The 27,920-nt window shown below is 39.2% G+C and overlaps 1 protein-coding gene across 1 annotated transcript in view; it reads left to right on the forward strand.

The window, feature by feature from the left end:
* Positions 1-27,920, forward strand: part of COL6A6 (collagen type VI alpha 6 chain) — a 119,069-nt gene that overhangs the window by 28,863 nt on the left and 62,286 nt on the right. The window contains exons 8-17 of the mRNA XM_044678894.1: positions 2,372-2,526; positions 5,473-5,565; positions 7,727-7,780; positions 11,718-11,789; positions 11,883-11,909; positions 12,325-12,369; positions 12,462-12,515; positions 13,385-13,447; positions 20,462-20,527; positions 21,695-21,748. Coding sequence (XP_044534829.1) covers positions 2,372-2,526; positions 5,473-5,565; positions 7,727-7,780; positions 11,718-11,789; positions 11,883-11,909; positions 12,325-12,369; positions 12,462-12,515; positions 13,385-13,447; positions 20,462-20,527; positions 21,695-21,748 — 683 coding nt within the window. The remainder of the gene's footprint in view (positions 1-2,371; positions 2,527-5,472; positions 5,566-7,726; positions 7,781-11,717; positions 11,790-11,882; positions 11,910-12,324; positions 12,370-12,461; positions 12,516-13,384; positions 13,448-20,461; positions 20,528-21,694; positions 21,749-27,920) is intronic.

The following is a 27,920-nucleotide window of genomic DNA, read 5'->3' on the forward strand; positions in this document are numbered from 1 at the left end:
TTCTTTCCCATAAGTCCTTCAGGAGTTTCCTGTTGTGTTGTATTGCTACTAGTAGCAAATTCCATTACATTGGATTGTTCCACAATGTTTTACTCTCTGTGTACAATGTTCTTCTGATTCTGCTCATTTCACTCTGCGTCAGTTCATCGAGGTTCTCCCAGTTCCAGATCATCAATCCTTACAGCACAATAGTATTCCATCACCATCACATACCAAAGTTTGTTCAGCCATTCCCTGATTGAGGGACAATCCTTCATTTTCCAATTTTTTGCCACCACAAAGAGTATGGCTATGATTATTTTTGTACAAGTATTTTTCTCTCTTTTACTTTAAAAGATATATATATATTTTTCTTTGACCTTAGTGACGATTAGACTAAGAAAGTCTCACCTAGTCCTCCCATTATTCTAACTTATAATGTTGGCTGGCCCCTCTGGCTCTTTCCCTGCCATGCTAATTCAGGATATGTTTTTCAGTGACTTTCACCCCCCACCTCAAAAAAAAAAGATGGCATAGATAAAATAATAAATTACTCTTATCCAGTGTAAACACTTCCAGTTTTTATCTGGGAATCTAGTAAAGATTGGCTAATCCCTTTGGAACAAGAAAAGACTTGGAGGACAGTCTCTGATCATCATGATTGAAGCTTTTATAGTCTATCATTCTATCCAGCCATGGTGTTCTTCAGACCTCAGGACACTTCTATCTGAACCATTGGTACAATGTAGGATTCGCAGAATCTGTCCATATGTGCCACTGCTGTGCTCATAGATATTTCCAGGTCTTTCTGTTCATCCTGCAGCTGAATTCCTCATATAGATTTTAGAGTGTGAACTCTTTGAAAGCATAGCTAATATTTACATAATACTTATTATGTGCCAAGCACTGTGCAAAGTGCTTTATAATTATTATCTCATTTGAAACTCACCACTCTGAGAGGGAGATGCTATTATTATACACATTTTACAGATGAGAAAACAGGCAAACAAAGGTGAAGTGATGACTTGTCCAGGGTCACAGAGATTGGATTTGAACTCGGGTCTCTCTGACTCCAAGCCAGCACTTATCCACTATACCACCTGCCTGCCCAAGAGATCAAAGACCATCTATATCCCTAGTGTTTAGCATAGAGTTTGGTACATAATGAGTACTTCGTAAATTCTTTCCAATTCATTCATTTATTCATCTGTCCTGGTTGCTATGTAGTTTCCATTTGAGTCTGTGTTCTGTGTCCTAGTTTCAAAATCTGTGATCCTCTTTTGTTCTCCCAGTTTTTTTGGTACTCGTTTCTTCCTCAACCATTTTTAAAGTTTTGAAAGCATCTTCAAATCATTTGTGGTTTAAGATGCACAAATGCTTACCCTCAGAGAAGCTGTTCCTAATAAAACCTATAGAGTTGTTTTATTTGCTTGTCATCACTTCTCAGTTCACATAAACTTTGTAATTTCTGCAACCTCTGGAATTTTTAAAGGAAAAAACAAACGTAGAACAGCAGTCTTTCATTAGTAAAATAGAGCAAATGCATCTCTTTTTCTGAATTGTCAAACTTGTTTAACAAACATTCACTTCCATTCCCTTCTCCTTTTGTACCCTTGATACCTCTCTGGGGCCATCTTATGTACTCCACATACCTGATGTCTCCATGACCTCTTGATGTGGCTCCCTCTGCTCTAGCCTAAGTCATGTTTCTGTTGTTCTCTTGATCATGACTTGCCCCCTCCACCTCTACACACTTTGTATGTTATCCTCCACTTCCTCCTTTTCACTTCATTTCCTTAAAAATCCATCCCCAAATCCATTTACATCAAACATTCCCTTCATGCCATAATTAGTATTTCCTGTCTCTTTCACATCTTTTGGCACTTCTTAGGTAACTCAGCTGGTAGTGCATTAATTGAAACTTTTTCAGATGTCATTCTAAGACAGTGATTTGGAGTAGTTTTGTATGTGATTATTCTCTTCCCAACAAGATTATAAAATCCTGGAGGACTTAAATAGAAGACTTCTAAATTTAGGGGTTCACCTATGGCCCTGTGTGCAGAGTAGACATTCCATGAATCATGTCGATTGATAAATGTTGACCTCCAAGCCTTTGGGGAGCTGAAAGTTGAGTTGAGTTTCTCCATTGGTGCCTACTTAATCATTTTGCAGAAATTTAATTCAAGTATGACCTTATTACAGAATTAGTACTTGTCAATTATAGCCTATGCTAGAGGAAGAAAAATCCTGACATGAAGAATAAATTGAGAGCTTCATTGCTTAATTCTGACTCATAGCACTCACTCTGGAATAATAATCTTCATATATATGCAAAAAGCATCATGTTAACTGAAGTGAATTCACTTAAAGAAATGTACATTCTGTTGACTAGGGCTCAACGCTCTGATAACCATTGCACTGGAAGAAACTTTGGATACAGATGATCTCGCTGACCTCCCGTACATTGAATTTGGGAAAGGATTTGATTATAAGACTCAGTTAACAATTGGAATGAGAGATTTGGGAAGCAAACTCTCAGAATATCTGGTAAGTGAATCAGAGAAAGGCTAGTGCCTTGAAATTGCATCTTGGTGTTCCACACATATATATTTTATGATTATCTGAAAAGTTCCACCCTGATTCCTCATTGTGATTAGGAAGATTGACCCGGGGGAGAGCAAGCTTAGGTTCTCCCAAGCTAAAAAGGCTTCAAACATGGGTGTAGTGATGGATGGGATCATCAAAGACCTCGTTTGCTAAATTCTGAAAACCTCATTGTCAAATTCGGACACAGGATGGTGGAGTTTTAGACCTAACAGCTTTGAGAGTTCATCCTCAGTGTTTAGAAGGGTCATCACCTGTGTTTATTGCAGGGACACTTTTATCAATGGATTAAAAATGGTTGAGATAGTAATAGTAGTAATGACTAAAAATAATAACTAGGATTGATATAATGTAGAAGCAACACTTTATATATATATATATATATACATATATATATATATATATACTTAATGGATCAGAGTAAATTTATCTAAAATAGAGTTTTGGACAAACCAGTCCCAACATTCTCGATGAGAGAACTTGATTAAAAGTGTGTAGTTTGATTTTAAGTACATTTTTAAGTAAATTTGAATTTGCAAAATTAAAAGTTGCCTAGTAATGGCACTATTTTGATGAACCAATATGATAGTTTTGTTTGGTAACTGGCACATTAAAAACAACTACTTTCTGAATTAGAAGCGGCTAATGCTATATATTGCAGTTACATCATCTGCATGTAAGTGGGCATTTCTAAATTATTTTAAGATGAATTGTTGTCTTAAATAGGGGAATATTCTCTTTTAGATTTTTTTTTATACTCAGCATTTGGTTAGCAAGTCTCATTTTCATTAAAAATAGATCCAGATCCCAAGTTAATCAAATCTGAATTAATGAAATTACTTAATTATCTCTCTTCCCAAGCAGAGACAGATAAAGAAAAGGAAGGCCAAAGAATGAAACAGAGTGGAGAATTTCAGGATGTATTTATTTTTAACACTATTCAATTTTTAATGGGCTCTGTTTTGCTATGCCTTTGAAAAGTCTTCATTATTATGACAGGAAGCTGATAAATTATGCTTTTGAATAAAAAGTCAATCCAAATTTTAAATGTTATGCAAATGAAAAGAAAGCACTTTCTTTATAATAATCAGCATAGGCACCCATGATCATAGATTAATAGCTGGAAGGAACCTTAGAAATCATCCAGTGCCTCATCCCCCTTCACTCTTTAGATGGAGAAAATGAGATTCAGGGAGGCTGACATACCCAGGGTTGCACAGATAGCAAATGAAAGTGCTAGGATTTAAACTCAAGCTTTCTAATCTCCCCATCTAGCTTTCTTCCTACTACCCCGGGTCATCTCCCACATATAAATTAGCTTTTTGGCCTAAAGAAAAATTGACATCAGAACATGCGAAGTGAGGGCTCCAGTTAGTTTGTTTCCCAAATATATACCATAGTTTTTATTCTAATGTTCAAGTTTTAATTATTTTTAAAATTAAGTTACTTCTTTAAAAAAAACCCTTACTTCTATGTTAGAATCAATACTATGTGTTAGTTCTAGGCAGAAGATCAGTAAGGACTAAGTGGAAGGGGCTAAGTGACTTGCCCAGGGTCACAGAGCCAGGAAGTGTCTGAGACTAGATTTGAACCCAGGACCTCCTGTCTGTAGACCTGGCCCTCTATCCACTGAGCCACCTAGAAATTACATCAACAATAGTCTTACACTATGAAAAGGCAAAAAATATTTTAAGAATATTGCCTCAGTAGACACTAAGAAAAAAAAGTTCACTAGTTGATGTTCCAAGATTTCAGTTGCCTGCAAATCTAATTATTGGATACCAGAATGTGACCGGGAATTTGGGGGCATAAAGATGAGACTGCTGTTCTTATTTCTCTACCCACACTTTTGTAGTACATATCTGTTTTTATATGATATATATAATGTTATATATCTACATATCAATGTTGGTCTATCTATATCTGTCTGTCTTTGTCTATCTGTCCCTCTTTCTATCTGTCTGTCTATTTCTGCCTATATCTATCTATATCTCTGTTTATCTGTCTGCCTGTCCATCTGTCTATCTGTCTGTCTATCTTTGTCTATATCTATCTATATCTGTCTGTCTCTCTGTTTATCTGTCTCCCTCTGTGTGTCCCTCTTTCTGTCTATCTATCCCTGTCTATCTCTCTGTTTGTCTGTCTATCTCTGTCTATCTGTCTATCCATCTGCCATTCCTCAAAAAAAACCTGCCTGGGTACATAATTGATCGATGGTTCTCCCATTCTTGAACCACATAATATTGCAGTAGTGCTCATTTCCACTTCATCCTAATGTTTAAATAAACAATGCCAGCTCCTCTAATTCCACTGTCACAGCCAAGTTACTGCAGAAAAGATGTGTACCACGTGGGAGCAAAAACATGCCTTTATTTACTAAACAAGAGCTATTTTATTATGGAGTTTAACTTGCTGGGTAAAAATCTCCAGTCAGTATAGACAGGTTCAAAAAAGATCTCTGTATGAAGAAAGCAGGATGGACTGGGACAAGGCACCAGCTATTTGCCACCTGTGAGACCCTTGCCAAATCACTACACCTTTCTGGGCACTGATCGAATGGGAGGCTTTAACTAGATGCCTCTGGGGTCTTTTATGGGACCCTTGCTTCAGTTTAGCAGTCTTTAAAATGGCGGCCGACAAAAGAGAACACATTTCTAAGTCTTTATCAGCTGCCAAAGGAAAAAGCAAAGATGAGAAGCATGTTACCCTGGAACCACTTGATTTTATGGAATGTCCTGTGAATGTTCTCTCCTTCCGGAACACTGTCACTTTGATTGTGTGCAGAAAACACTGGTAGACATAGGAGTCATTTATAGCAAGACACCGTAAGAACAATTTGAAATGTAGGGTCACAGAAAAAATAAACACATTTTTTCCATCTTGCTCCAGGCTAATGTTGCCGAAAGAACATGCTGCTGCCTGCTTTGCAAGTGTGCTGGGGCAGATGGTGCCATTGGAGAACCGGGAACGCCTGGGAAAAAGGTGAAACCAGTTCAAATGTACCCTCCGCTTCATGTAGATTGGATTTATCTTCCAGGGGAAAAACCAAGAGCTGCTCTGAGTTTATTAGGAGGAAGGCAGTGACTTTATCTCTTGGCCACTATTCAGTATACATCCAGTCTCATGTTTTGGATTGGCTGCACGTGCATTTTCTATCATAAAGTAGCCCTTAATATCCCGAAAGAGACATGCATGTTAATATATATTTGTGTGTCTGACCAACCTGTGCCAGATGTCTATATAAATATGTGTAGGCATATACACGATACTCATGCATTTGTGTACCACAAATACCTTACCTGTCTGTATCTTTACGTCATTGGACAGTGAAGTGGTACCTTGGATAGAGCTCCAGACCTGAAGCCAGGAAGACTCCTCTTCTTGTGTTCAATCTGGCCTCAGATACTTATTAGCTGCGTGATCTCCTGTTTGCCTCAGTTTCCTTATTTGTAAAAATGTGCTAGAGATGGAAATGGCCAACTACTTCTGGATCTCTGCCAAGAAAACCCAAAAAAAGGTCTTGAAGAGTCAAATACAGCTGAAATAACCAAACAACATACATCTATGTATTTATCTATGTATATAGATATAGATATATATATGCATACATAGCACAGGTAAGGTGATGGCCAGGCCATGCGACTGCCTAATGAATTTTCAACTCACTATACCTGAGGAATCCATTCTGGTCCAAATTGTAGAATACTTCTGATTTTGTCACACTATTGCCTACTTATATGAATCCTCTGTTCAATGATTGCCAATCCGTCGATGTTTATTTCTTTAATTTAGCAGAGAATAATTTGTGTAATCCTCCTAAAATTGATACTAGAAACATAAATAAATAAATAACTGACACTAGATCATGTCATTTTATGTTAGTCAAAGATATTTATTCAGTTTTGTCCTGCTCAGAATATTCTCCGAAGGTCATTATAAAAAACTGGGCGAACTATTAAGAAACATGCATTGTCCATTATAATAAAGGATGAATGAATGAATGAATGAAAGAATGAAAACCCATGTATCAAGTAGTAACTGTGTTGCAGTTAATACAGTGGTAAGCACTGGAGGTGCAAATACAAAAAAGAAGATAGTATTTATCATTAAGGAAAATGTTTACATTTTAATAATACTGAGCTACATAATGTTTAGACATTCCACATTTTTGACTTGTCATCTGATTAAAGTTTTATTTTTAAATCTGTGAAATGATCATTGTGCTGTTCAGCCATTCAGTCACGTCTGACTCTTTTGTGACCCCATTTGGGGTTTTGCTGGCAAAGATACTGGAGTGGTTTACAGTTTCCTTCTCCAGCTCATTTTACAGATGAGGAAACTAAGGCAGATATTGGATTAAGGGACTTGCTAACGGTCACACAGCTAGTATGTGTCTGAGGCCAGCTTTGAACTCAGGAAGATGAGTCTTCTTGACTTTAGGATGGTGTTCTAAAATAAATAGGCAAGCACATTACACACCTCTAGGACAGTTGGGCATCTCTATGATCCATAGTGATTTTTTGGTACTAGAATACGGATGCATCTCTTTTCAGTGACTTACAGCTGCCTCTGTTTGGTAATTCCCAATCGACATGGGTGTGTCTGTTCAGCAAGTTTTCAACCAGCAGAATTTTCTTTCCAGGGCTCAAAAAACAGAAACAATTTTTTAAAAGAAAGTGGATTACAAAGTTTTGCTAATACTAAGTATAACATGATATTTTTTTTAAAAACCCAAACTTTGGAGAATGATGAAAGAACACAATTTTCCTCCCCAAGAAAGAGATATGTTCTCTAATTATATTATCATGTTTGTTTAGAAAAGAAGTCCAGAGCTGTGTGGAAGAAAAGAATGGATTCCTTGGTCCTTTACCCAAGTGCCCCATTTACTTGGGATGTATTGATGTAGCCCAAGAGTGAAAAAAAATAAATCATGGAGAAAGCTTGAGACAAACTAACATTTTCCCAAAACTTTGCTATTCTGTGTGAAGCCAAAACCAGTAAGATTGAGGAACTTTCTTTAGCAAACTATATTTTCATTTGTGAAGCACTTAGCATTGTTCCTGACACATACCAAGTACCTAGAAAATACTCAGGGCTGTGTTGACTTGACCTGAGAAGCATTCACATCCTTTTTTCTTTTCAGGGCCCTCCAGGTTTTAAAGGAAGTGAAGGCTATCTAGGAGAAGAAGGTGCTTCTGTAAGTTGACACTTTTTAACTCTTTTCTATAAAGAACACTCCTACTGAAAATATGTGACGTCCTCAGACCAGTTCAGAAGGCAACTTCTGAACAAAGGAAAAATATACGAAACACCTTTCCTTGTTCCCCACCCGCCAAAGAAACTGCCCCCAAAACTGTGCTTTTAAAAAATATTTTCTTTTTCCCCAATTACATGTAAAAATAATTTTAATATTCATTTTTAAAAATTGAGTTCCAAATTCCCCTCCCTCTTTGCACCCTCCATCTCACGGTCCCTCTCCCCTGAGATAGTAAGCAATCTGATATAGATTTTACATTGTGGATTTTACAATTAATATCTAATAACTAAGTATTATATTTTATAAATTTTTATTAATAACAAACTAACATAAAAAACTAGAGTGAAAAGGTACTAAACTAACTTCAACCATGTTCGTGAAGGAGAGAGCAAGAGGAAGGAGCTACAAAACTTATAAAACAATAACGTGACCACACAAATGTGGAGGTGCAGGAGAGATTAAAGGGAATTTTGGGAAATACTAAGGGACTTCTGGGGGATGCAGTCCAAGGTTCATAATCTCTGTTTATACATAAGTATGCTCATGTAAAAACAATTTACATATTAGTCATTTTATGGAAGAGATTTGAAATAAAAAAGAAAAAGAAGCATGAAAGTGAGATGTAGTATGTTTTGGTTGACATTCAGAGTCCATCAATTCTTTCTCTGAAGGCAGATGGTTTTTTTCATCATGAGTTTTGGGGGTTGTTTTTAATCACTGTATTGCTGAGAATAACAAAGTCATTCACATTTGTTAATCAAAAAATATTGCTGTTACCGTATAACAGTGGTTCCCAAACTTTTTTGGACTACCGCCCCCTTTCCAGAAAAAATATTAGCACCCCCTGTCACATACTATCACCATCCCCTTACAGTTATTCACTGCCCCCAAATGCATCTGTGGCCATCACCGCCTCCCTGGATCACTGCAGCACCCACCAGGGGGCAGTGGCGCCCACTTTGGGAATCACTGCCATATACAATGTTCTTCTGGTTCTGCTCACTTCACTTTGCATCAATCCATATAAGGCTTTCTAGGTTTTTTTCAAAATCATCCCACTTGTCATTTCTTATAGTACAATAGTATCTCATTACAATCATATAGTACAACTTGTTCAACCATTCCTCAATTGTTGAATAACCTCTCAATTTCCAGTTCTTTGCTGCCACAAAATAAATATTATATACAAAGGGGTCCTTTCCCCTCTTTTTTAAATATTTCTTTGGGATACAGAGCTCGTAGTGGTACTGCTGGATCAAAGAGTATTTAAACACAATTTTATGGCCCTTTAGGCATTGTTCCAAATTGCCCTCCACAATGGTTGGATCAGCTCAATATTCAACCAAAATGCACGAGTGTCCCAATTTTGCCATATATTGGCCAATCTGATAGGTGTGAGGTGGTTCTTCAGAGCTGTCTTAATTCTCATTTCTCTTGTCATTTCTTCATATGACTATAGAAGGCTTTGATGTCTTCATCTGAAAACTGCCTGTTCATATCCTTTGACCATTTATCAAGTGGAGAATGACATATATGTTTATAAACTTTACCTAATTCTCTATGTATTTGAGAAATGAGACCTTTATCAGAGATACTTGCCGTAAAAATGTTCCCCAGCTTTCTGCTTTCTTTCTAATCCCGTTTGCATTGGGGTTTTTTGTACAAAATCTTTTAAATTTAATAGAATTAAAATTATGCATTTATATCCTAAGTGCTCTCTATCTCTTCTTTGGTCCTAAATTTTTTCTCTATCCATAGATCTGACAAGTAAACTGTTTCATGCTTCCCTAATTTGCTTATGATGTCACTCTTTATATCTAAATCATGTACCTATGTTGGTCTTATCTTAGTATCCGGTGCGAGATGTGTCTATCCCCATTCTCTGCTATACCATTTTCCAAATTTCCCAGCAGTTTTTGTCATATGGCGAGTTACTGCATGAGGTCGTTTATTACTAGGTATCATGGACCTAATTTATTCTATTGGTTCATCACTCTATTTCTTAGCCACCACTAGATTGTTTTAATGATTATTACTTTGTAATACAGTTTGAGATCTGATATTTTTAGGCCACCTTCCTTTACATTTTTTATTGATTCCCTTTATATTCTTGACCTTTTGTTCTCTCAGATGACTTTTGTTATTTTTTCTAGCTCTATGCAATACTTTTTGAGCTGTTTGATTGGTATGGCACTGAATAATTAGATTAATTTAGGTTAAATTGTTTTTATTGTATTTGTTCAGCCTACCTATAAGCAATTAATATTTTTTCAATTGTTAAGATCTGACTTTATTTGTGTGAAGTGTTTTGTAATTGAGTTCATATAGTTCCTGAGTTTGTCTTGGCAGGTAGATTCCCGAGTATTTTTTATATTAGCTACTGCTGATTTAAGTGGAATTTCTTTTTCTATCTTGTGCTCCCAGGCTTTGTTCACTATGTGTTTTTTCTCAGGGCTATTCTGCACACTGACAGATTTCCTCGTTTGTGCCAGGAGCATTGTCCAATAAGAAAGGATTTTTTTGTTGTCTTTCATCTTAGTCTCAATTCTTCCTTTATTCTCCTTTGGGATTCCTAGAGAAGAGTCATCATTTGAAAATTTAGATGTGAAGAATGTGAGGCAGAGAAATTAGCGGTGGTTTCTTGTGTTGAACAGCACCAGATTGTGTTGGACAGAATACGGGGTCTTCATGTCCTCTGGACTCTAGAAAACCTTCTCATTGCACTGTCCATGGACTTCAATTTCCTTCTCCAGAGGCCACAAACACATCATTTCTCTTTTCTTGCTGTCATTCTTATCCCATACTTCCCAGATGAGTCCACATTCTTTTATCTAATGGTCCCATTGGTGATCTCAAAGTTTCTTGCTAAGTCACACACTCTGGATGAGTTATTCTTTACTCTTATCTCATTTATCTTTATATAATGCCATGTGATAAAATGTCAGACATTCAGTCAGCAAACATTTCTTAAGTGCCTACTGTGTGTCAAGAACTATGCCAAGCACAGGAATGTGATGGAAAGAGACCTGAACTTGGAGTATCGAGACTCGAATTCAAGTCCCAAATCTTCCACCTACTACCTGTATGACCTTGGGCAAATGATTTCATTTCCTTAGACTTCAACCTCCTCATTGGTAATGTGAGAAATGGGATTAGATGACTTCTAAGATCCCTTCTGGCACTGGATCCCTTGTCCTAATTAATTCTCCATCTTCCCAATTGAGCATCTGATTCCTGTGATTCCTCTTCCAACTCATCACTCCACAATGGAGACTTCAGCCCCTTGGCTTCTGCTTAATGAAAATGCTTCATTTAATATAAGTGCCTTTCATTATTTGGAGGTATTTATATCCCTGTCCTCATCAGATATATTTATCTTCTATCAGAAGCTTTTAGAAGGTTTCACTTAGTATTTTTTCAGCATCTTTCATCCAAACAACAGACAGATAAAAATAAAGGTATGTAATAGAAGTTCTAGTTTCCCACTCCCTATGGAGCCCAGATTATAAACCTTGAAAGAAAGAATTATTCTTCTGGTGTTGTGGTTCTTAGACTCGGTAGTTCTCAGGATTTCTTTGCATTCTTAAAAATGATCAGGGATTCCCTCCCTAAGAGCTTTTGTTTAGGTGGATTATATCAATTGAATTGTTAGAAATTTATAGATGTATTTATAGAAATTGTTATAGAAATAGATTTAAAAATTGAATTGATCTTGCCCCCCTGAGGCCCTTGAAAAGGTCTTGGGGAATTCCCCAGGAAATCCCAAGACCATACTTTAAGGAACACTGTTGTGGCAAGTAATATGTCAACCTTCCCAAGCAGAAGTCCATATTACAATATTGAATATTTATCTAAGAATGCATCTCTTCACTCCCAGGGAGAAAGAGGATCACCTGGACCAATGGGACAAGGAGGCGTTAAAGGATGCTATGGGAGCAGAGGTCTCAAGGTAACTATATTTGGAAGTCGCTGAGAAATATTTTGAGACAATATTATGATATTTTCCTAAATTTAATCTGTTTTTATTTTTCATCTTTTTCAGGGAAACAGGGGGCTGAATGGAGAGGAGGTATAGTACCAAGGCTCATTTGAAATATTGAGGGAAGCATAGATGATTTAAAAACTGTACTGGTCAGCAAGTTTATTCATCTGAGTTTTAAATAGAATATCTACTGATCCTTCTTTTTTTTCTTTTTTCTTTTTTTACTTTCAGTCTCCTATATTTGGTTCTTTCCTTTATAATTTGTAATTTTTATTTTCTCCATCAAACATTTACATTGTTTAGTCTTTTCAAAATTTTAATTGAGAGCTAGTTTAACTACATACTGTATAACTCTTTATGGGAACAGAGAGAGAGTCTATGTGTGTATGTGTGTGTGCACACACAGAATACTGAAGTATGTATTGTTCTAGTTAGTGTCTCACATCATGTTCCTTTGGCATAAGAGGTGGTTTTTTTTTAACAAATATAACTGCATTTTCAGGGAGAAGTTGGGGAACTTGGGATTGATGGAATAAATGGAGAACAGGTAAACCCATCATCTCCTTGCATAGAAACCTGGCATCTTAAGAGGCCTCTTGCTGTCAAAGGGGATACTTTTCACTTTTTTTTATTTAATAGGGTGATGGCGGCCTTTCTGGAACAAAAGGAGAAAAAGGAGACGAAGGTTCCCAGGTGATTTTTAGGATATTTGTTTTTAAGGGTTAATTTTAAGTGGAAAATAAGGAGATTTTTTTCAAGAAGTCTACACTTGAATACAGGGATAACCAGGCCAGTAAAGAAAGTCCACATTTTGCCTCTAGCTTTCCTCAAGGAAGAGTTTCCTACATCTTATAAAAATCTAATCTTTTGCACTTGTTGAGATTCCTGAAATTCTCCATTAGAGAGACAATCTTTCCCAAGGCATAATATGGCATAGGACAAATGAAAGCTTTGAAGTCAAAGATCCTAGGTTCAAATTCTGCCTCTAATACTGTTTTCCCATGGCACCGTGGACAAGGAATTTCATGTCTCTTGGGTTCAGTTTCCTCATGCGTAAGTTGTGAGAGTTTGACTAGATGCCCTCGGGATCCCCTCTGCTTTAGCATCTCTGTTCCTATGATGCTGTGGCTGCTGGGAAGAGTAAGTTGTACATAAAATTCACATTTTGTCTGACTTTTAAAGCTCAGTATAAATTAGTTTGAGATCCTTTCCTGAGAACAAATTTTGGTAGAAGAAGGACAGGGTGAAAGCAGAAGGATCCGGGGTTCCAGGTGGGCTGGAGGCATGGGCAAAGGTATGGAATCTGCAAGTTTAAGGGCCAGAAGACCAAGTCCCTAAGTAGGCTTCCACCAGATGCCTGATATGGCACTGCTTTCCCAACCCTAAGACTTCAGAGACAATTCATGCAATAGCAGATTTTTTTAAACTTTCTCTTTCAAAGACACATTTACCAAAATAGAAAAATAAGAGATTATGAAAGTGGTTTTTTCCCCTCTTGTGTGTTAATGTCTCAGAAGAAAAATTCTGTCCATAATCTAATACAGAACCCTGTTTGTTTTTAGGGCAACCCTGGGAAGAAAGGACCACCGGGTGATAGCGGCAGAAGGGGATTGCGAGGGGATCCCGTAAGTTTCTTGGTTTCTGTTCATTTAGACCCCAAAGTTTGAACTTCCATGAAGACCAGCATTCATTAAACACCAACGAGATGCCAGGCATTTGCTAAGTGCTGAAGATAAAATAGCAAAAGTGAAATAGTCCTTGCCTTTGAGGGAAAACATTATGGTGGAGTGGGTGGGTGTTCACACATATAAATATACATATCTGTGATGTGTCTACACACACACACAGAATATACACACTATGTATTATATATACACACATATTCACATGGTATAGACAAAATACTTGGAGGCAGGAGGAAGGCACTGGGAGCTGCGGGGATGACGATGAAGAAAAGCTTCACTGAGAAGGTAGGATGTAAACGAAATCTTGAAGGAAGCTGAGCTGCTCCGATGGTGAGGAAGGACATTGCAAACATGGAGCATAATTGGTGCGGAGATGGCAGGTCATTCATGGTCTTGCTAGCACCACAGAGCAAGGAAGACCATCAAGGGAGTAAAGTGGGAAAAGATTGGAAAGGTAGGAAGAAATCGAACTGGGAAGAGATTTAAATGTCAAGCTAAAGAGTTTATGTTTGTCCCAAGAGGTAAAAGGCAGACGTTAGAGATTACTGAACAAGAGAATGACATGACCAGAGAAAAATCCTATTAGAGGTGGTGGGGGAGATGGATCAGAGGGAATCCGTTTGAGGCAAAGAGACCAGTTAGGAAACTGTGTCAGTAGCCCACATGATGAGGTCTGGACTAAGGTGGTGGCTTCATGACTCTCCACTGGAAAGCAGATGTGAGAGCCTGGAGAGAAGAGGATCAAATCTCATGTCAGACACTTCTTAGCTCTGTGATGCTGAGCAAGTCACAACCCCCATTGCCTAGCCCGTGCTGCTGTTCTGCCTTGGCACCAATAGTATTCATTCTAAGATGGAAGATCAGGGTTTTTGTTGTTTCTTTTAAAAGTCCGAGGGCTGGCAGAACAAAGTGTCTCAGCATCTGACATGAGAGAGCACATAGCAATTTCTTGATCTGGGGCTCTTAAAGGAAGGATTCCTGGCAAGAGCCTGTCCTGCCCAGGTCAAAACTTGGGCGAAGTGACAGGCTGAAAACATTTATGAGGGAACAGAAACATATACTGAGCACGTTATGAGATTAAGCCTTGCAAAGAGTGGATGCTACATCAATACGCAGAGAAACTTGATTCATAAGAGCATACTTGTTTGATTACCTTTCTTAAGGAAGACACGGATAATATTTATTGTTCTCATTATCTGTATTTATTATATCTTTCATGTATTTATTTATGCATCTTAAAGAGTTATTACTAAAATTAATATGGGGACTTTGTAGGGAGGAGCCCGAATTGCTGATTCCATGGAAGCCCAATCCATCTTTCTCGACTTTTTATGAGTCTCACGCCATTAAAAATGACTGAGCCCAATTTCCTCCAGGGCCTCCAGACTTATAAGTTATTATCATCATTTTTAAGTGCTTACAAAGTGCAGACATCGTTCTGGGTGCTGGTGATGCAGAGCTTAAAAGCACACCAGGGAGCCGATAACCTCCCTGGGGAGATGTGGCATAAAGGCAAATACCAGTACAAGATGTCATGCCTAATGGCATGATGAGAGCTACAGGAATCTCATTGGCATGAGCCTCTTGGGGTCATGAGGAATAGTCTTTAGAACTGTTCAAACTTTAGTGGACTGGGAAATCATATTTTAAGTTCTGATAACATTTTTTGAGATATAACTCTGGGCTGGTGGCAGAAAGAATTGGGTACAACGGTTATTAATAAAAATGGATATTTCCATTCAACAGATACTTGGGAAGAGTCTCCTTATTTCTAGTGCCTTCTGTTTGGATTATTTCAGATTATTCCCATTTGCAGCTTGTCTGGACATATTTAGTTTGCTTGTCGTTCCCACATTCAACTGTAAACTTCTTGAGGGCGAGAATTATCTTTTCCTTTTCTGTCTCCAACTTTTAGCACAGTATCTGGCATACAATAGGCATTTAATAAAAGTTTACTGCTCGCCTTTTAAATAACCAAGCACCATGTACTAGGGATACAAAACCAAAGCAAAACAAAGAAGTTTCGGCTCTCAGAAGGCTTGCATTCCAAAAGTGTGGGGTTAGCACAGAGTGGGGTGGAACATGGAAATTATTAATTAAATACAGAATAATTTCAAGAAGGAAAGAGGGTTAATAAGTGAGGGGAATCAGAGTAGACTTCATGGAGGAGGAGGTGGCCTCTGGGTCTTCATTGAAGGGAACAAGAAATTCTGTTTCTTGGCAGACATGAAAAAGGAGTGCTTTCCAGACATGGTAGAACACTTACAGAGTTGAGGAATGGAATGCCATGCACGGGGAAGGAGAATAAGATCAGAAAGTGAGGTGGGAGCCAGATTATCGAGTCCTTCAAACATCAGACACCAGACAAGAGAAGGAATTAGTGCTACAACATAGATACTAGTTAATAAGTAGAATGTAAATTCCTTGAAGGCAATTCTGTTTGCAATTTCTAGCTTTGTGTCTCCTACCCTGGCATGGTACCAGGCACATAGTAAGTGCTTAATAAATGTTTGAATGAATTAATTTCAAAAAGCATTAAGTACCTTCTCTACATGAGAGAGTCTTTTTTTTAACCCTTACCATTTTATCATCAATTCCAAGACAGAAGAGTGATAAGAGCTAGGCAATTGGGGTTGAGTGACTCATCTAGGGTCACACCTCGAGGAAATGTTTGAGGCCAAATTTGAAACCAGATCATCCTGACTCCAGGTCAGGCACTATTCGTTGAGCCATCTAACTGCCCCTACATGAAGTATTCTTAACCTGGTATCCATGAACTTGTTTTTAATATTTTTAAATTTTCAATATTTTTCAATATTGTATTTCAATATAATTTGATTTCCTTTTAATCCTGTTATTCTGGCATTTCCTCTTTTTCAAGGAGCTTCTCAAGGTGCCTAATTTAGAAACAAGAAATAGTTCATGTCCTGGAAGAATCTGGCTTCTGTGTTAAGATAGACCTGTTTAAATTAGTAGAGAGATTTTACTTATCCACCTAGAGAAACCAGACATTTATTTTGATAATGTATCAATTTAGGTCAATTATAATTCTTCCCAGTTTAACAGCTGGGAAATTTTAAATTCCTTTGTATGTTGTACCACCCAAATCTCCTGAATGTCACTTTAATTTCTTGAATGTTTGAGCAGACAAGAGAGAGATTAGAAAAGGCAGCCCTCTGGAGCACTAATATGTGTTTTGTGTCCCCAGAAATCCATCCCAATGCTGACTATGGTGCCTCTCTTTGTGGGTGGTACTTGTGGGTTTCTATTTCAGTGGAAGGATGGGAGGAGAGCAGAACTGATGGAACTTAACACTGGCGTGTGTGTGCAGAGGGCACATATGTGAATGGGTGATTCAAAGCCATGTGTACCATTAGCATAATTTCTGGGAAATGTAAACACATATTGGTAGAGTGCCATGCTCCCATGTCAGCTTGGCCATTTGGGTGCTCACATGCCGCCATGACTAGGAGACCTCACATCATGCTCATTATTGGCTGTTGTGTCAAAGAAAATACAGCAAAATCAGTTATTTGGTCTGTGATGTGTTTGGTGCTATGCATGGGGGCAGCTAGGTGGCACAGTATAGACAACACTGGGCTTAAAATTGGGAAGACTCTTCTTTATGAGTTCAGATCTGACCTCAGATACTTCCTAGCTGTATGAACCTGGGCAAGTCACTTAAACCTGATTGCCTAACCCTTATGACTCTTTTCTCTTACCACTGACACTAAGAAGGTAAGGGTTTAAAAAAAAAAAGCTCTAAACTCAAATCTGCCAGCAGTTATGTGTGGTAGGAATATTTCCCCCATATTTCCCTGACCCTCATTGAAGTCAACATGGTATTGTTGGAAGAGCATTACTCCAGGAGTCAGAGAAGTTGGTTTCAAGTCCTTGATTACTAGCTATGGGACTTGGGGCAAATCATCTGACCTCCTTTTTCCTCTGAAAAATGAGGTCCCCTAGGATCTTTCCAGCTCCAAGTATCTCTGAGCCCAAGCTTTCCTTCCAGGTTCTGCCATTAAATCCCTCAATTCTGCTCATCCCTTCTTTCCTTGAAATAGCATGCTCTGAAAAACCACACACAAGGATAGAAAAAAACATCCCTGGAATTGGAACATTCTTCTGGGTGGGGTGGAGGGGAGTATGGGAGGAGACTTAACATATACACATACTAAAGTTTCCAATGAATGACCATCCATGGTCATGCAGAACCTAGTGGTCTCCTTGGTTACCCAAAGGGGAGAAGATGGAGAGTAATTCCTAGCACTTGTCTCCTTGGGGTTGCCCTTTCTTTCTTTCTTTTAAACCTTTACCTTCTGTCTTAGATTCTAAGTATCACTTTTAAGGCAGAAGAGCAGTACGGGCTAGGTGATGGGGATTAAGTGATTTGCCCAGGGTCATACAGCTGGACAGTTGAGCTAGGAAGTATCTAACATTATATTTGAACCCAAGTCCTTCCAACTCCAGGTCTGGTGCTCTGTCCATTGTGCAACCCAGCTGCCCCTGAATTGTTCTTTCTTTAAGCACATGGTTTAGGACTGACTCATGTATGTGGCTTATCAATCCAAATTTTCTAAGTTTTTTAATATTTCCTCTATTGATAAATCCCCACACACATTTATAGTTTGTAGTGAGAGGCAGCAGGATAATGAGCACTGGTTCTCATTTTTTTGTCTGGGAATCCCTCTAGATACTTAATTATTTAGGACTCACCCAAAGTCATTGTCTATGTGGAATGTACTATCCTATTAAAAATAAGTATCTTTGTATCATTATGAAAATAATTTTGACCTCATAAACTCTCTGAGGGAATCTGAGAACCACTTTGAGATCCACTGCTCCAAATTCAAGTTCCCGACACATATTGGCAGTGTGACCCTGGACAAGTCTCTTAGTGACCCACAGGAAGCTCTTTAGACTGATGAGTGGCAAAGCAGATACCAATCTGCATTGGTAGAAATAGGGATTTCCTCAATGGAAATGAAATCAAATCCTTGGTTTTATCCCTCTCTACTCATAATAGAAGTTATCCAAGTTTCCTCAAACCCTTACCTTCCAGAATAAAGGTAGAAGAGCAGTAAGAGCTAGGCAATGTGGGTAAAGTGCCTTGCCCAGGTAACGCAGCTAGGAAGTATCTGAGGCCAGATTTGAACCCAGGACTTCCATCTCTAGGCCTGGCCCCTTAATCCCATGAGCCACCTAGCTGCCCTTGAAGCTACCCTATTTTAAGAAAACTTGAGGGGGCAGCTGGGTAGCTCAGTGGATTGAGAGCCAGACCTAGAGATGGGAGGTTCTAGGTTTAAATCTGGCCTCAGACACTTCCCAGCTGTGTGATCCTGGGCAAGTCACTTGACCCCCATTGCCTAGCCCTTACTGCTCTTCTGCCTTGGAGCCAATATACAGTACTGACTCCAAGGTGGAAGGTAAGGGTTTAAAGAAAAGAAAACTTGATATACCAAATTCAAAATCAGACCAATAAGGACAAATTTGAAGGTAATATTGGATTTACTAAATGGTTCACTTCTGAATTCCCTCTAATAATGTTTTCCCCAACACATTGAAAGTATATTCTTTAAAGAATTGACTGATTTTTTTCAACCACCATTTTAGACCCACATCTGTTATTTAGAAGCGATTATGTCCCAGTGTGTGCTCAGCAAATATTTGTTCACTGACTAATATGGTGTCTACTTGGGTTTACCAGATGGGCCAAATTGGCCACCAAATTCAATCAAACAACTGGACAGTTGAGCCAAACAACTGGTTTTATTTTATTTTTCCAAGGAAATCATGGCTGCTTCAACAGAATTGATCAAACCAGTTGGTTGTTGTTTTGGCATCACGTAGACACGGTTTCCTCTGCCACTCATAGTTCCATTGAAGTTGATGGGAATTAACTATCACCAGCAGACATGAAGAAGAGAGATTCTGGCTAGTTTCTAGAGGGGAAAAAGTGTATGAATGCTGATGGGTCCATTTCTTCTTCTTCTTTTTTTAATGTATTCTGCTTCTTTTGGTTACCTGTTCAGCGTGTCTTGAAGCAAAAGAGAGATTTGGCCAGGAGAGTTGAGCAATAGGAAGTATGGAAAGAGAAGAGAAGAGTGTGTGGGCAGGTCTGGGACTCGGTATTCCTGCACCTGCAATAACGCTTTCCCAACAGGACGCCTCCAAGAGCCAACAGGGACCTTCCTTGTCCCACTTGGGCAAGCAAGAACACCTACTTGTTCCCTTCTCCAGATGTCAGACAGGACAGACCTGGAGGGGAGGAGAGGCGACTTAAGAGGAAGCAGTAAATAAGAGCAGAGCCAGAGAAGTTCAGAGGGAAGCATAGCTTTAGCCATGTCTGGTTGACCCTTCAAGAATAAGACTATTTGGGGGGCTGTGAGGTGGCCTCATGGATGGAGAGCCAGGCCTAAAGTTGGGAGGTACTGGGTTCAAATATGGCCTCAGATACTTCCTAGCTGTGTGATCCTGGGCAAGTCACTTAACTCCCATTGCCTTTCTGCTCTTCTGATATTAGTATCAGTTCTAAGAAGGTAAAGGTTTAAAGTAAATGAATGAATGAGTACTACGGTTTGGAATAGCAAGGTGGTTCAGTGGTAGAGAGAGAGAGAGACAGACAGACAGACAGACCAGAAGGACAGAAGATAAGGGTTTAAAAAATAACAGTAATAATACTATTCATATCACCAACATGAGTACCAAATCCTTGATCTTTATTCCCTCCTTGAAGGGCCAGGAGACTCCATATGGGCAAGGGAGAACTTTGAAACAACTTGTCTATTTTATCGTACTTGTGCTCTTGAGTGGGTGGGATTTTAATTGCCAACTTCTTTCTTTTTTTGGCCCAAATTCTTGTGAAATACCCAAGGAGAAATGATGTAAACATTGCCTTTTCTTTTAGCAAAAGCTGCTGACAATTTTGTCTTTTATTACTATTTTTTTTCCTAGGGCAACCCTGGATCAGACAATAACAGAGACGGACCCAAGGGCTCAAAAGGAGAAAGGGGGAAACAAGTAATTATGTGGGAATTTGAAACTGTTTTTGTAAAATGGCACAAGACAACCGTGAAGTTTAAACATGAGGGAATGGGACATAAAAAACTGGAGTGAAAGAATTCCACAATCAGAGGCCGGTTTGTTTAATATTCAAAAATCTAACCATACGATAGCTGAAATATCCCTTTCCGTTGGCTCCTGGCATACAGGAAGGCAGGTGATTGTTTTGGATTCTTCCTTTGGATCGGGAGTGAATGTCCTGACTAACCTTCATATTGGTATATTTGTCTGTTAAATGGGAATGTCTCTTCCCCAATTTAAAATACAGGGATATTGGCTATAACTGCCAACAAGAGGGTTCTCTTGCCTTCTAACACACTGGGGAAGCACATTGTAAAAAGAACAAAATATCTTTCTTTTTACATAATAGCAAGATCGTGAGCCGGGAGAGCTCGACTCCTCAGATGCTCGAGATAAGTCTCTCTGTGACTGATTTGCCAGGCACAGATTTTCACCAGGTTTTCTAATTTGAGAATTTGATCCTTTCTTGAGGATTTTTTTAAAAATGGAGATATTGGACTAGTTTCTGCCCCTCGTTCTTCTTTATTGAAGAATTCTTTTCATGACTCTTCCTTGTCATGAATGGCAAAGTTGACTGATAAGCCATCTTTTCTCACTCTGTTTGGATTTTGGAAGGACTTTATTTTGAGATGTTAATCAGTGGTCTGTTAGACACCATATGGACTTGGCCCAAGAAATGAGTCCCAGATGACCGATGAATAACCCACATGTAGCAAGCCAAAAAAAAAAAAAAAGAGAGAGAGATCATATTAATAACTGATAGAGAACATACTTCATTAGCAATAAGTGGCAATAAAAATGCACATAAGTTCTTAAAGGATATATTTAATTTAATATGACATAATATAGGCCAGAAAGTGAATTGGAAAGATGCAAATGGATGTGGTCATCCAGTTGGTATTTTTTTTACTCTGTTCTTTATTTCCTCAAAGGAGGATTTGATGAATGACCGCTGGGATGCAATGCAAAAGGACAGAACCCCTCCCTTAGCCTCTCACATTTGACCCCTTGGCTTCTCTGGTTTCCTTACAAATTCATTAAAAAATAAAGTGCGTGAAAAGGTTTTCTCTTGTCTTAACGTGAAGCTTCTTGTTTCCTTAACAGGGTACAAGAGGACAAATGGGAATACCAGGGTCTCCAGGCTCCCGAGGAAACACAGTAAGAACCCACCTAGATGTGGAAATGCAACTTTCTAATGGCCTCCGCCATGACCGTGGTGGTTGGTCCTCATCTTGGGGAGGGGACTTAGGTCTCTCCATTATGACTTGCTGACTTAGTTGGGTCTGAACTGATGAGGGACAACTCTGAGAGCAATATTGGTATCCGATCATCATGGGAATCCTCCTGACCTGGTGACAACAGGAATCACCTACAAAGGGAGAATGTATCTCAGGAGGGTTAGGAGGACCACAGAAGGTCCTCACAGAAGTCGTGCCACATTCTGGCGCCAAGTTAGACTTTTAGATATACCGTGATGACTCTAGACTCACTCTGAGGCGACAGGAGAAGAGGCTTAGAACTGGAAAGGGAAGTAAAAAAGCCATTTTTCGTCCCATCCCTTCATTTTACAGAAACAGAGCCTTAGAATAGATGAGTGATTTATTCAAGGTCTGTAGCAGCAGAGCAAGAGTTCAAATCTAGGTCTTCTGACCCCAAAGCTAGCGTTCTCCATCCTGTGTTATTCTGCATCCCTCAAAACACTTCCCCAGGGGCAGAGGGATGTCTGTTTGAAAAGCCACATTTGGGGGTTTTGTTCTCATTAACACTCAGGTCTTAACCCATGGAATTTGCCTTTAAGACCTGCTTGTGACCACTTGGCAAAGCTCAGAGACTGTAAAAGGACAAAGGAAAGATATTCTGGGGTGGGGGGTGGGGAATGATTAATGAGGTACATTTATATTCTGATTTCACACTAGGTTCCAAATGAGATTCTTTCTTTCTCATGTTAATATATTTTCTAGCACTTTTTAGTATGTTTCCAGGGCTCCTTTCCTAAGTAATTATGCTTTTTCTCCTAAAAGACTAACAGCAAAATTAGAAAGTTGGCCATGAGTTTTGATTAAATCTATTTTGCTCAACTTACAATTCCTTCCTCAGTCAGATGATGATATTGGGACCAGCCTCATCACCTCGGGAGAAAAACATCCTCGTATACTTTGCATGGCAAAAAAAGGAAAAAAAAAAGAATTTGAAGAAGGAGGGAGGAAGGAAAAAAGTCTGAAATGTTCAGAACTTTGGGGCCTCTGGAAAAAAATCATTTCATTAATGCTACTTTAATGCAACTATGGATATAAAATAGTGCATTAGCTAATCATCTCATATCCTAAAGGGTGTGACTCTCTTACATACCCCTGGAAAACATTCCCAATTTAAAGAATATTGTCCATAAGGCAGTATTATTACATGGCACATGGGAAGAGGAAAAGCTGATCTCATAGAAGTGATAGCTCTCTCCAGGGGCCAATCAGCATCTTTATTGACTGCTCGTCCTTCGCCCCCATTAGGCATCACAGCCAGGTTCTTGGGGGGCAGTCATGATCGATGGCATTTGCATAGCACGTCAGATAAAACAGGGACCTAAAAGGGGCCACCATCGTGTTGAGTATTTGTGGAGAAAGATGGTTGCCCAGGATTGCACGAGTTACTGACGAACTAAAGCGGCATAATTGGCAAGAGCCGACAGAAGTGATGTTTCTAGTGAGTTGTTGAAACCCAGACCTCCAGCCGGAAGGCACTGCCGCCGAGGGCTGAGAAACCCCCCAGGAAAGAAGGCATTCTTGGTTAACACATGGCAGTGCCTGAGATGGATGGGCGCATCACGAGTGAGACTGTGCAGCTAAGAGGAAGCACTATTCTTTATTATTATGGCAGATGGCAAAGGACATCTGTGGTCCGTGTAGCCAAAGGCCAGGTTTCACTTCTAACTAGGGTGGAAAGGACTGTTCATCATGCACTGACCTTTTCATCTAACGAGGCCAAGGAGAACTAAGCAGGAATATGAATGGGTTTGCTTCTCAGATGGAGTATGATTAGAACTGACATTTTCTATCTAAAGAAATGATTGCTTTTTCTCATGATCCGGAGTCCCAAATCTCTGCAGATGTTCCAGGACAGAATGTAGTCATACTTGGACTCTGGTAGAACAGTATGAATCCTAAAGATCTGAGCCATTTGGCTTGAAGAAACCAAAGTATTCCTTTCAGGGTCCCCGTCCATATTCTCAGGCACTTAATCGCTTGCACTTTCCTTCTTGGCAGGAAGGTAAGACTACCTGCTTGGTCCCTTTTTTGGCACAGGCTTGGAAGAAGCACAGGGCTGGGAGTCCAAGAGTCTTGGTTCTGTCAAGAATGGTCAATAAACATTTATTAAGCACATAGTAGGTGCCAGGGACTGTGCTAGGTTCTGGGGTTATCAAAAGAGTCAAAAGACAGTCCCTTCTCTCAAGGAACTCATAATCCAATGATGGAGCAACAAGCCAACAATTATGGACAAACAAGGCAGATGGCAGCAGGTAGCGCACTGAGCTTGGAATCAGCAAGATTTATCTTTATGAATTCAAATCTGGCCTCAGATAGTTCTGGGCAAGTTATCTCGCCCTGTTTGCCTCAGTTTCCTTGTGTCAAATGGCAAACCACTCCAGTATCTTTGCCAAGAAGACCCCAAATGAAGTCATGAAGAATGTGAAGATGGGATTAACTCTACCCTGCCCATTTTTAGATTTAATCCCATCCTCACAAGAGTTAGACAGGAGAGATCGAAAATGACTGAACAGCAAGCTTATGTAGAATAAATTAGAAAAAATTAAGAGAGAGAAAGCACTAGAATGAAGAGCATCTATAAAAGGCTTCTGTAGAAGAGAGGATTTTGGAATTTGAAGATGAGGAAGGAGAAAGTTCCATGCATGAGAGGATGGGGGGAAGCCAGGGAAAATGCCTGGAGCCAAGAGAAATCTCGTTCATGGAACAGCCAGGAGTCTGGTGTCAGGACATTAAAGAGTATGTGTTGGAAGTCAGGTGTTAGAAGAGCACAAGGTAGAAGGGGGCTGGATGATGAGGGGCTTTGAATGCCAAATAAAAGATCTTGTTTTTATTCCTGAAAGTTATAGGGAACCCCTGGAGTCTATGAAAAACTTCTCATTCAAAACAATTAAAGGGACTACAAGGAACCAGATGAGTAAAATTGGTGGAAAGGAATAAGTTTAGGGACAGTAGGGTCCACAGCTGGAGAGGACAGACTGGCCCAAGTTCACCCAGTTGTGAGTGTCTGAGCTGTCTCTGACCCTGTGATATCCAGCACTCCATCTCCTCTTTTGGAAACCCTTCTTTCTCTTCCTGAAAGATGCTCCCTTTCTCCACGTCTCCTGAATTGCCTGTACCATTCCCTGAGCCCTGCTGTCAGCCGTAATTTAAGATTTGATGATTAACATTGAAGGTCTCACATCTCTCAAAGATATTTCTATTTTAATAAATGACTCTTGAATATTTTAAAAGGTTTTCAAGATATGAATTTCTAATGATGGAATTTGGGGTATAATAATTCAAAAGGGAAGATATTTGGGGCCAAAGAATCCTTCCCAGAAGCCCACCTATATATATCCATTTAGATAAACCCCCTCTACCCTCTCTTAAGGCTGGCCTTGGTGCTCCACAAATGTGGCATATTATTTCATTCGTGGTCTTTTTTACTGTTCATATATTTCTTTAAATTTGATTGTGTTAAAACCAGTAAAGTCAGTGTCTGGGGTGCATTGGACCTCCAATGTCCCATAAAGTATTTCCCTCTAGGTATAGAGAAATGACAATCCTGAGCTTGAGTCCTACCACTGACTCACTGAGGGACCTCAGGTTAAGTGATTAAACCAGTAAACTTGTTCTGGGTCTTAGTTTTCATTGTTGTAAAACAGAAGTACAGTAGTAGACAGCTCAGTAAACTGCAGTGGCTCTCATTGGCTTCCAGGATCAAATACAAAATATTCTGTTTGGCATTCAAAGCCCTTCATAGCCTAGCCTCTTCCTTCTTTCAGTTGACTTCCATCTTGCTGTTCCTTCTCCCAGCTCAGGGCATTTTCTTTGGCTGTCCCCCTGCCTATAAGGCTCTTCCTCCAGATTTCCAACTCTTGGCCTCCCTGACTTTCTTTTAGCCCCAATTAAAATCCCTTCTTCTACAGGAAGCTTTTCCTCTTCATTCTGGGTCTTTCGGTCTCTTAATCCTTTATATAGCTTGTATTGCATATATTTATTTGCGTGTTGTTTCCCCCATAACACTGAGTTCTTTGAGGGCAGGAACTGTCTTTTGCCTAGCACTGTAGGCACTCAATAAATATTTGTTGATTTTTTTAAAACTCTTACCTTCTGTCTTAGAATCAATACTGTGTATTGGGTCCAAGGCAGAAGAGTGGTAAAGGCTAGGCAATGGGGGTTAAGTGACTAGACCAGGATCACACAGCCAGGAAGTATCTGAGGTCCTATTTGAACCCAGGACCTCCCATCTCTGGACCTGGCTTTCAATCCATTGTGCCACTTGGGTGTCCACTTGCTGACTGTCAGAGCAGCAATGAATGGGAATTTAGGTTTGGCAGCTGTATGATGGTATCTTCACCTTTTTTTGGCGGCTTCATTGATACAAATGCTAATGCCTGTCGCACTTACCTCATTGTGTGGTTGGTAGTGAGATTCAAATGAGATGATGCCTGTGTAAAGTGCTCTAGAAATATTAGTCATTATAATTATTGCTACTAAGAACCTTAACTTTGGCCCAAAGACAGAATGAAGGTATTAATAGGACACCTTTCTTAGCTCCTTAGAGGGGAAAAAAAATATCTGTGTGACTAGATGGCATTTTTGTTTTCTGAAGTCAACTGGGTCATCTTTATTGGCTAGTGTCTTCGTATAGTATTGGATTTGTTTGTTTGTGTTTTGTTTTGCCTTGTTTTTCCAGTTAAGCAGGTTACGTTGTTTTGGATAAAACTGAATCGATTTGGCCACCTTCCTTCCATCTCAGTCGCCACCACCTCCCACCTGCCAATCCACAGCGAGCGAATGTAGCCAAAGCTCCGTTATTCAGGGACTGATTATCTGCCGTGCCTGCTTCTCCAAGCCCTTGGCTGCTCATCCCTTTTCCTCTGGCTCACTGCCTTTTGGCCACGGCACTGATAATTGAGTTTTTTTGGTGGTTGGCCTGGTGAAATAAAAAGCGACGAAATCGATTTCAGTCAATCGTGAACAGCTCCAGTAAAAGTGGAATCGAGAGGAATTACTGACTAAAATGGATTTTTTTAAAGAGCTGTAGATGGTGTCCCTCGTGATGAGAATAGGCTTTCTCTGAGAACATTTTGAAGCTAGTGATCATTTTCCTCTCTCACATCAAATAGGAAATTGTCTATTTATCAGTAAACACCCCTTTTGTGTGACAATTTTAAATGTGAAAAAGAATTTCTTCTATTTCATTTTTTAAAAAATTTTTCCCCGAAACCAGAATTTCCAAGTGTTCTCACTATGACTTTGGCCCCAAAATACGCCTTAGACTAACTAATTTGGAAAAGGTTTGTCAGTGATATTACTCGTTTTAAGATGAGAAAATAGGGGCTTTGGAGATAGAGAACCAGGGTTTGTATCCCAGCTCCACCATTCATCATTGCATGACTTTGGGTCAGTCACTTAATCCATCTGGGTCTCATTTATCTCACCTGTAAAATAAAGCGGTTCTTTAACATTCCTCCAGCTCAAAGTCAAGGATCCCAGGATCCTGTGAGCTGGACTTGGGGGCTGTCCCAGGGCACACCTGAATGACTAGATTCCATCTGGAGACAGCTCCCCAGCTGCTGATTTAAATCCACTATAAGAAGTATGGAAAGTGAGTAGGGTTGGGCACCCTTGTAATCTCAGATACAGGGAAAACAGAGACTGGTGGGTCTCCGGCGCTTGAAAGATCTCAACTCCAGTGGGCTGAGCCATTCAGGGGGTCTGTCCACATTAAGTGACATCAATAGAATGAGTCTCCAGAAAAGGAAGGAAGGATACCCCAAAGAGGTGGTAAACTGATCCATTTGATCCAGTTTAGAAACATAGGTTAAAACTCTGTGTATATATTTTTCTATATAATGTTCATGTTTATGTATTTATATATACATATATTAATATATATACTTATCCTATATAATATACTATAATATTATACTATGCTAGACTATAATATACTATACTATAATATACTATACTGTAATATACTATAATATACTATACTGTAATATACTATAATGTAATATACTATAATATACTATAATGTAATATACTATAATATACTATAATATACTATACTATAATATACTATA

This window comes from Gracilinanus agilis, chromosome 5, assembly GCF_016433145.1.
Source record: "Gracilinanus agilis isolate LMUSP501 chromosome 5, AgileGrace, whole genome shotgun sequence".
In the NCBI taxonomy this organism is placed as follows: Eukaryota; Metazoa; Chordata; class Mammalia; order Didelphimorphia; family Didelphidae; genus Gracilinanus; species Gracilinanus agilis.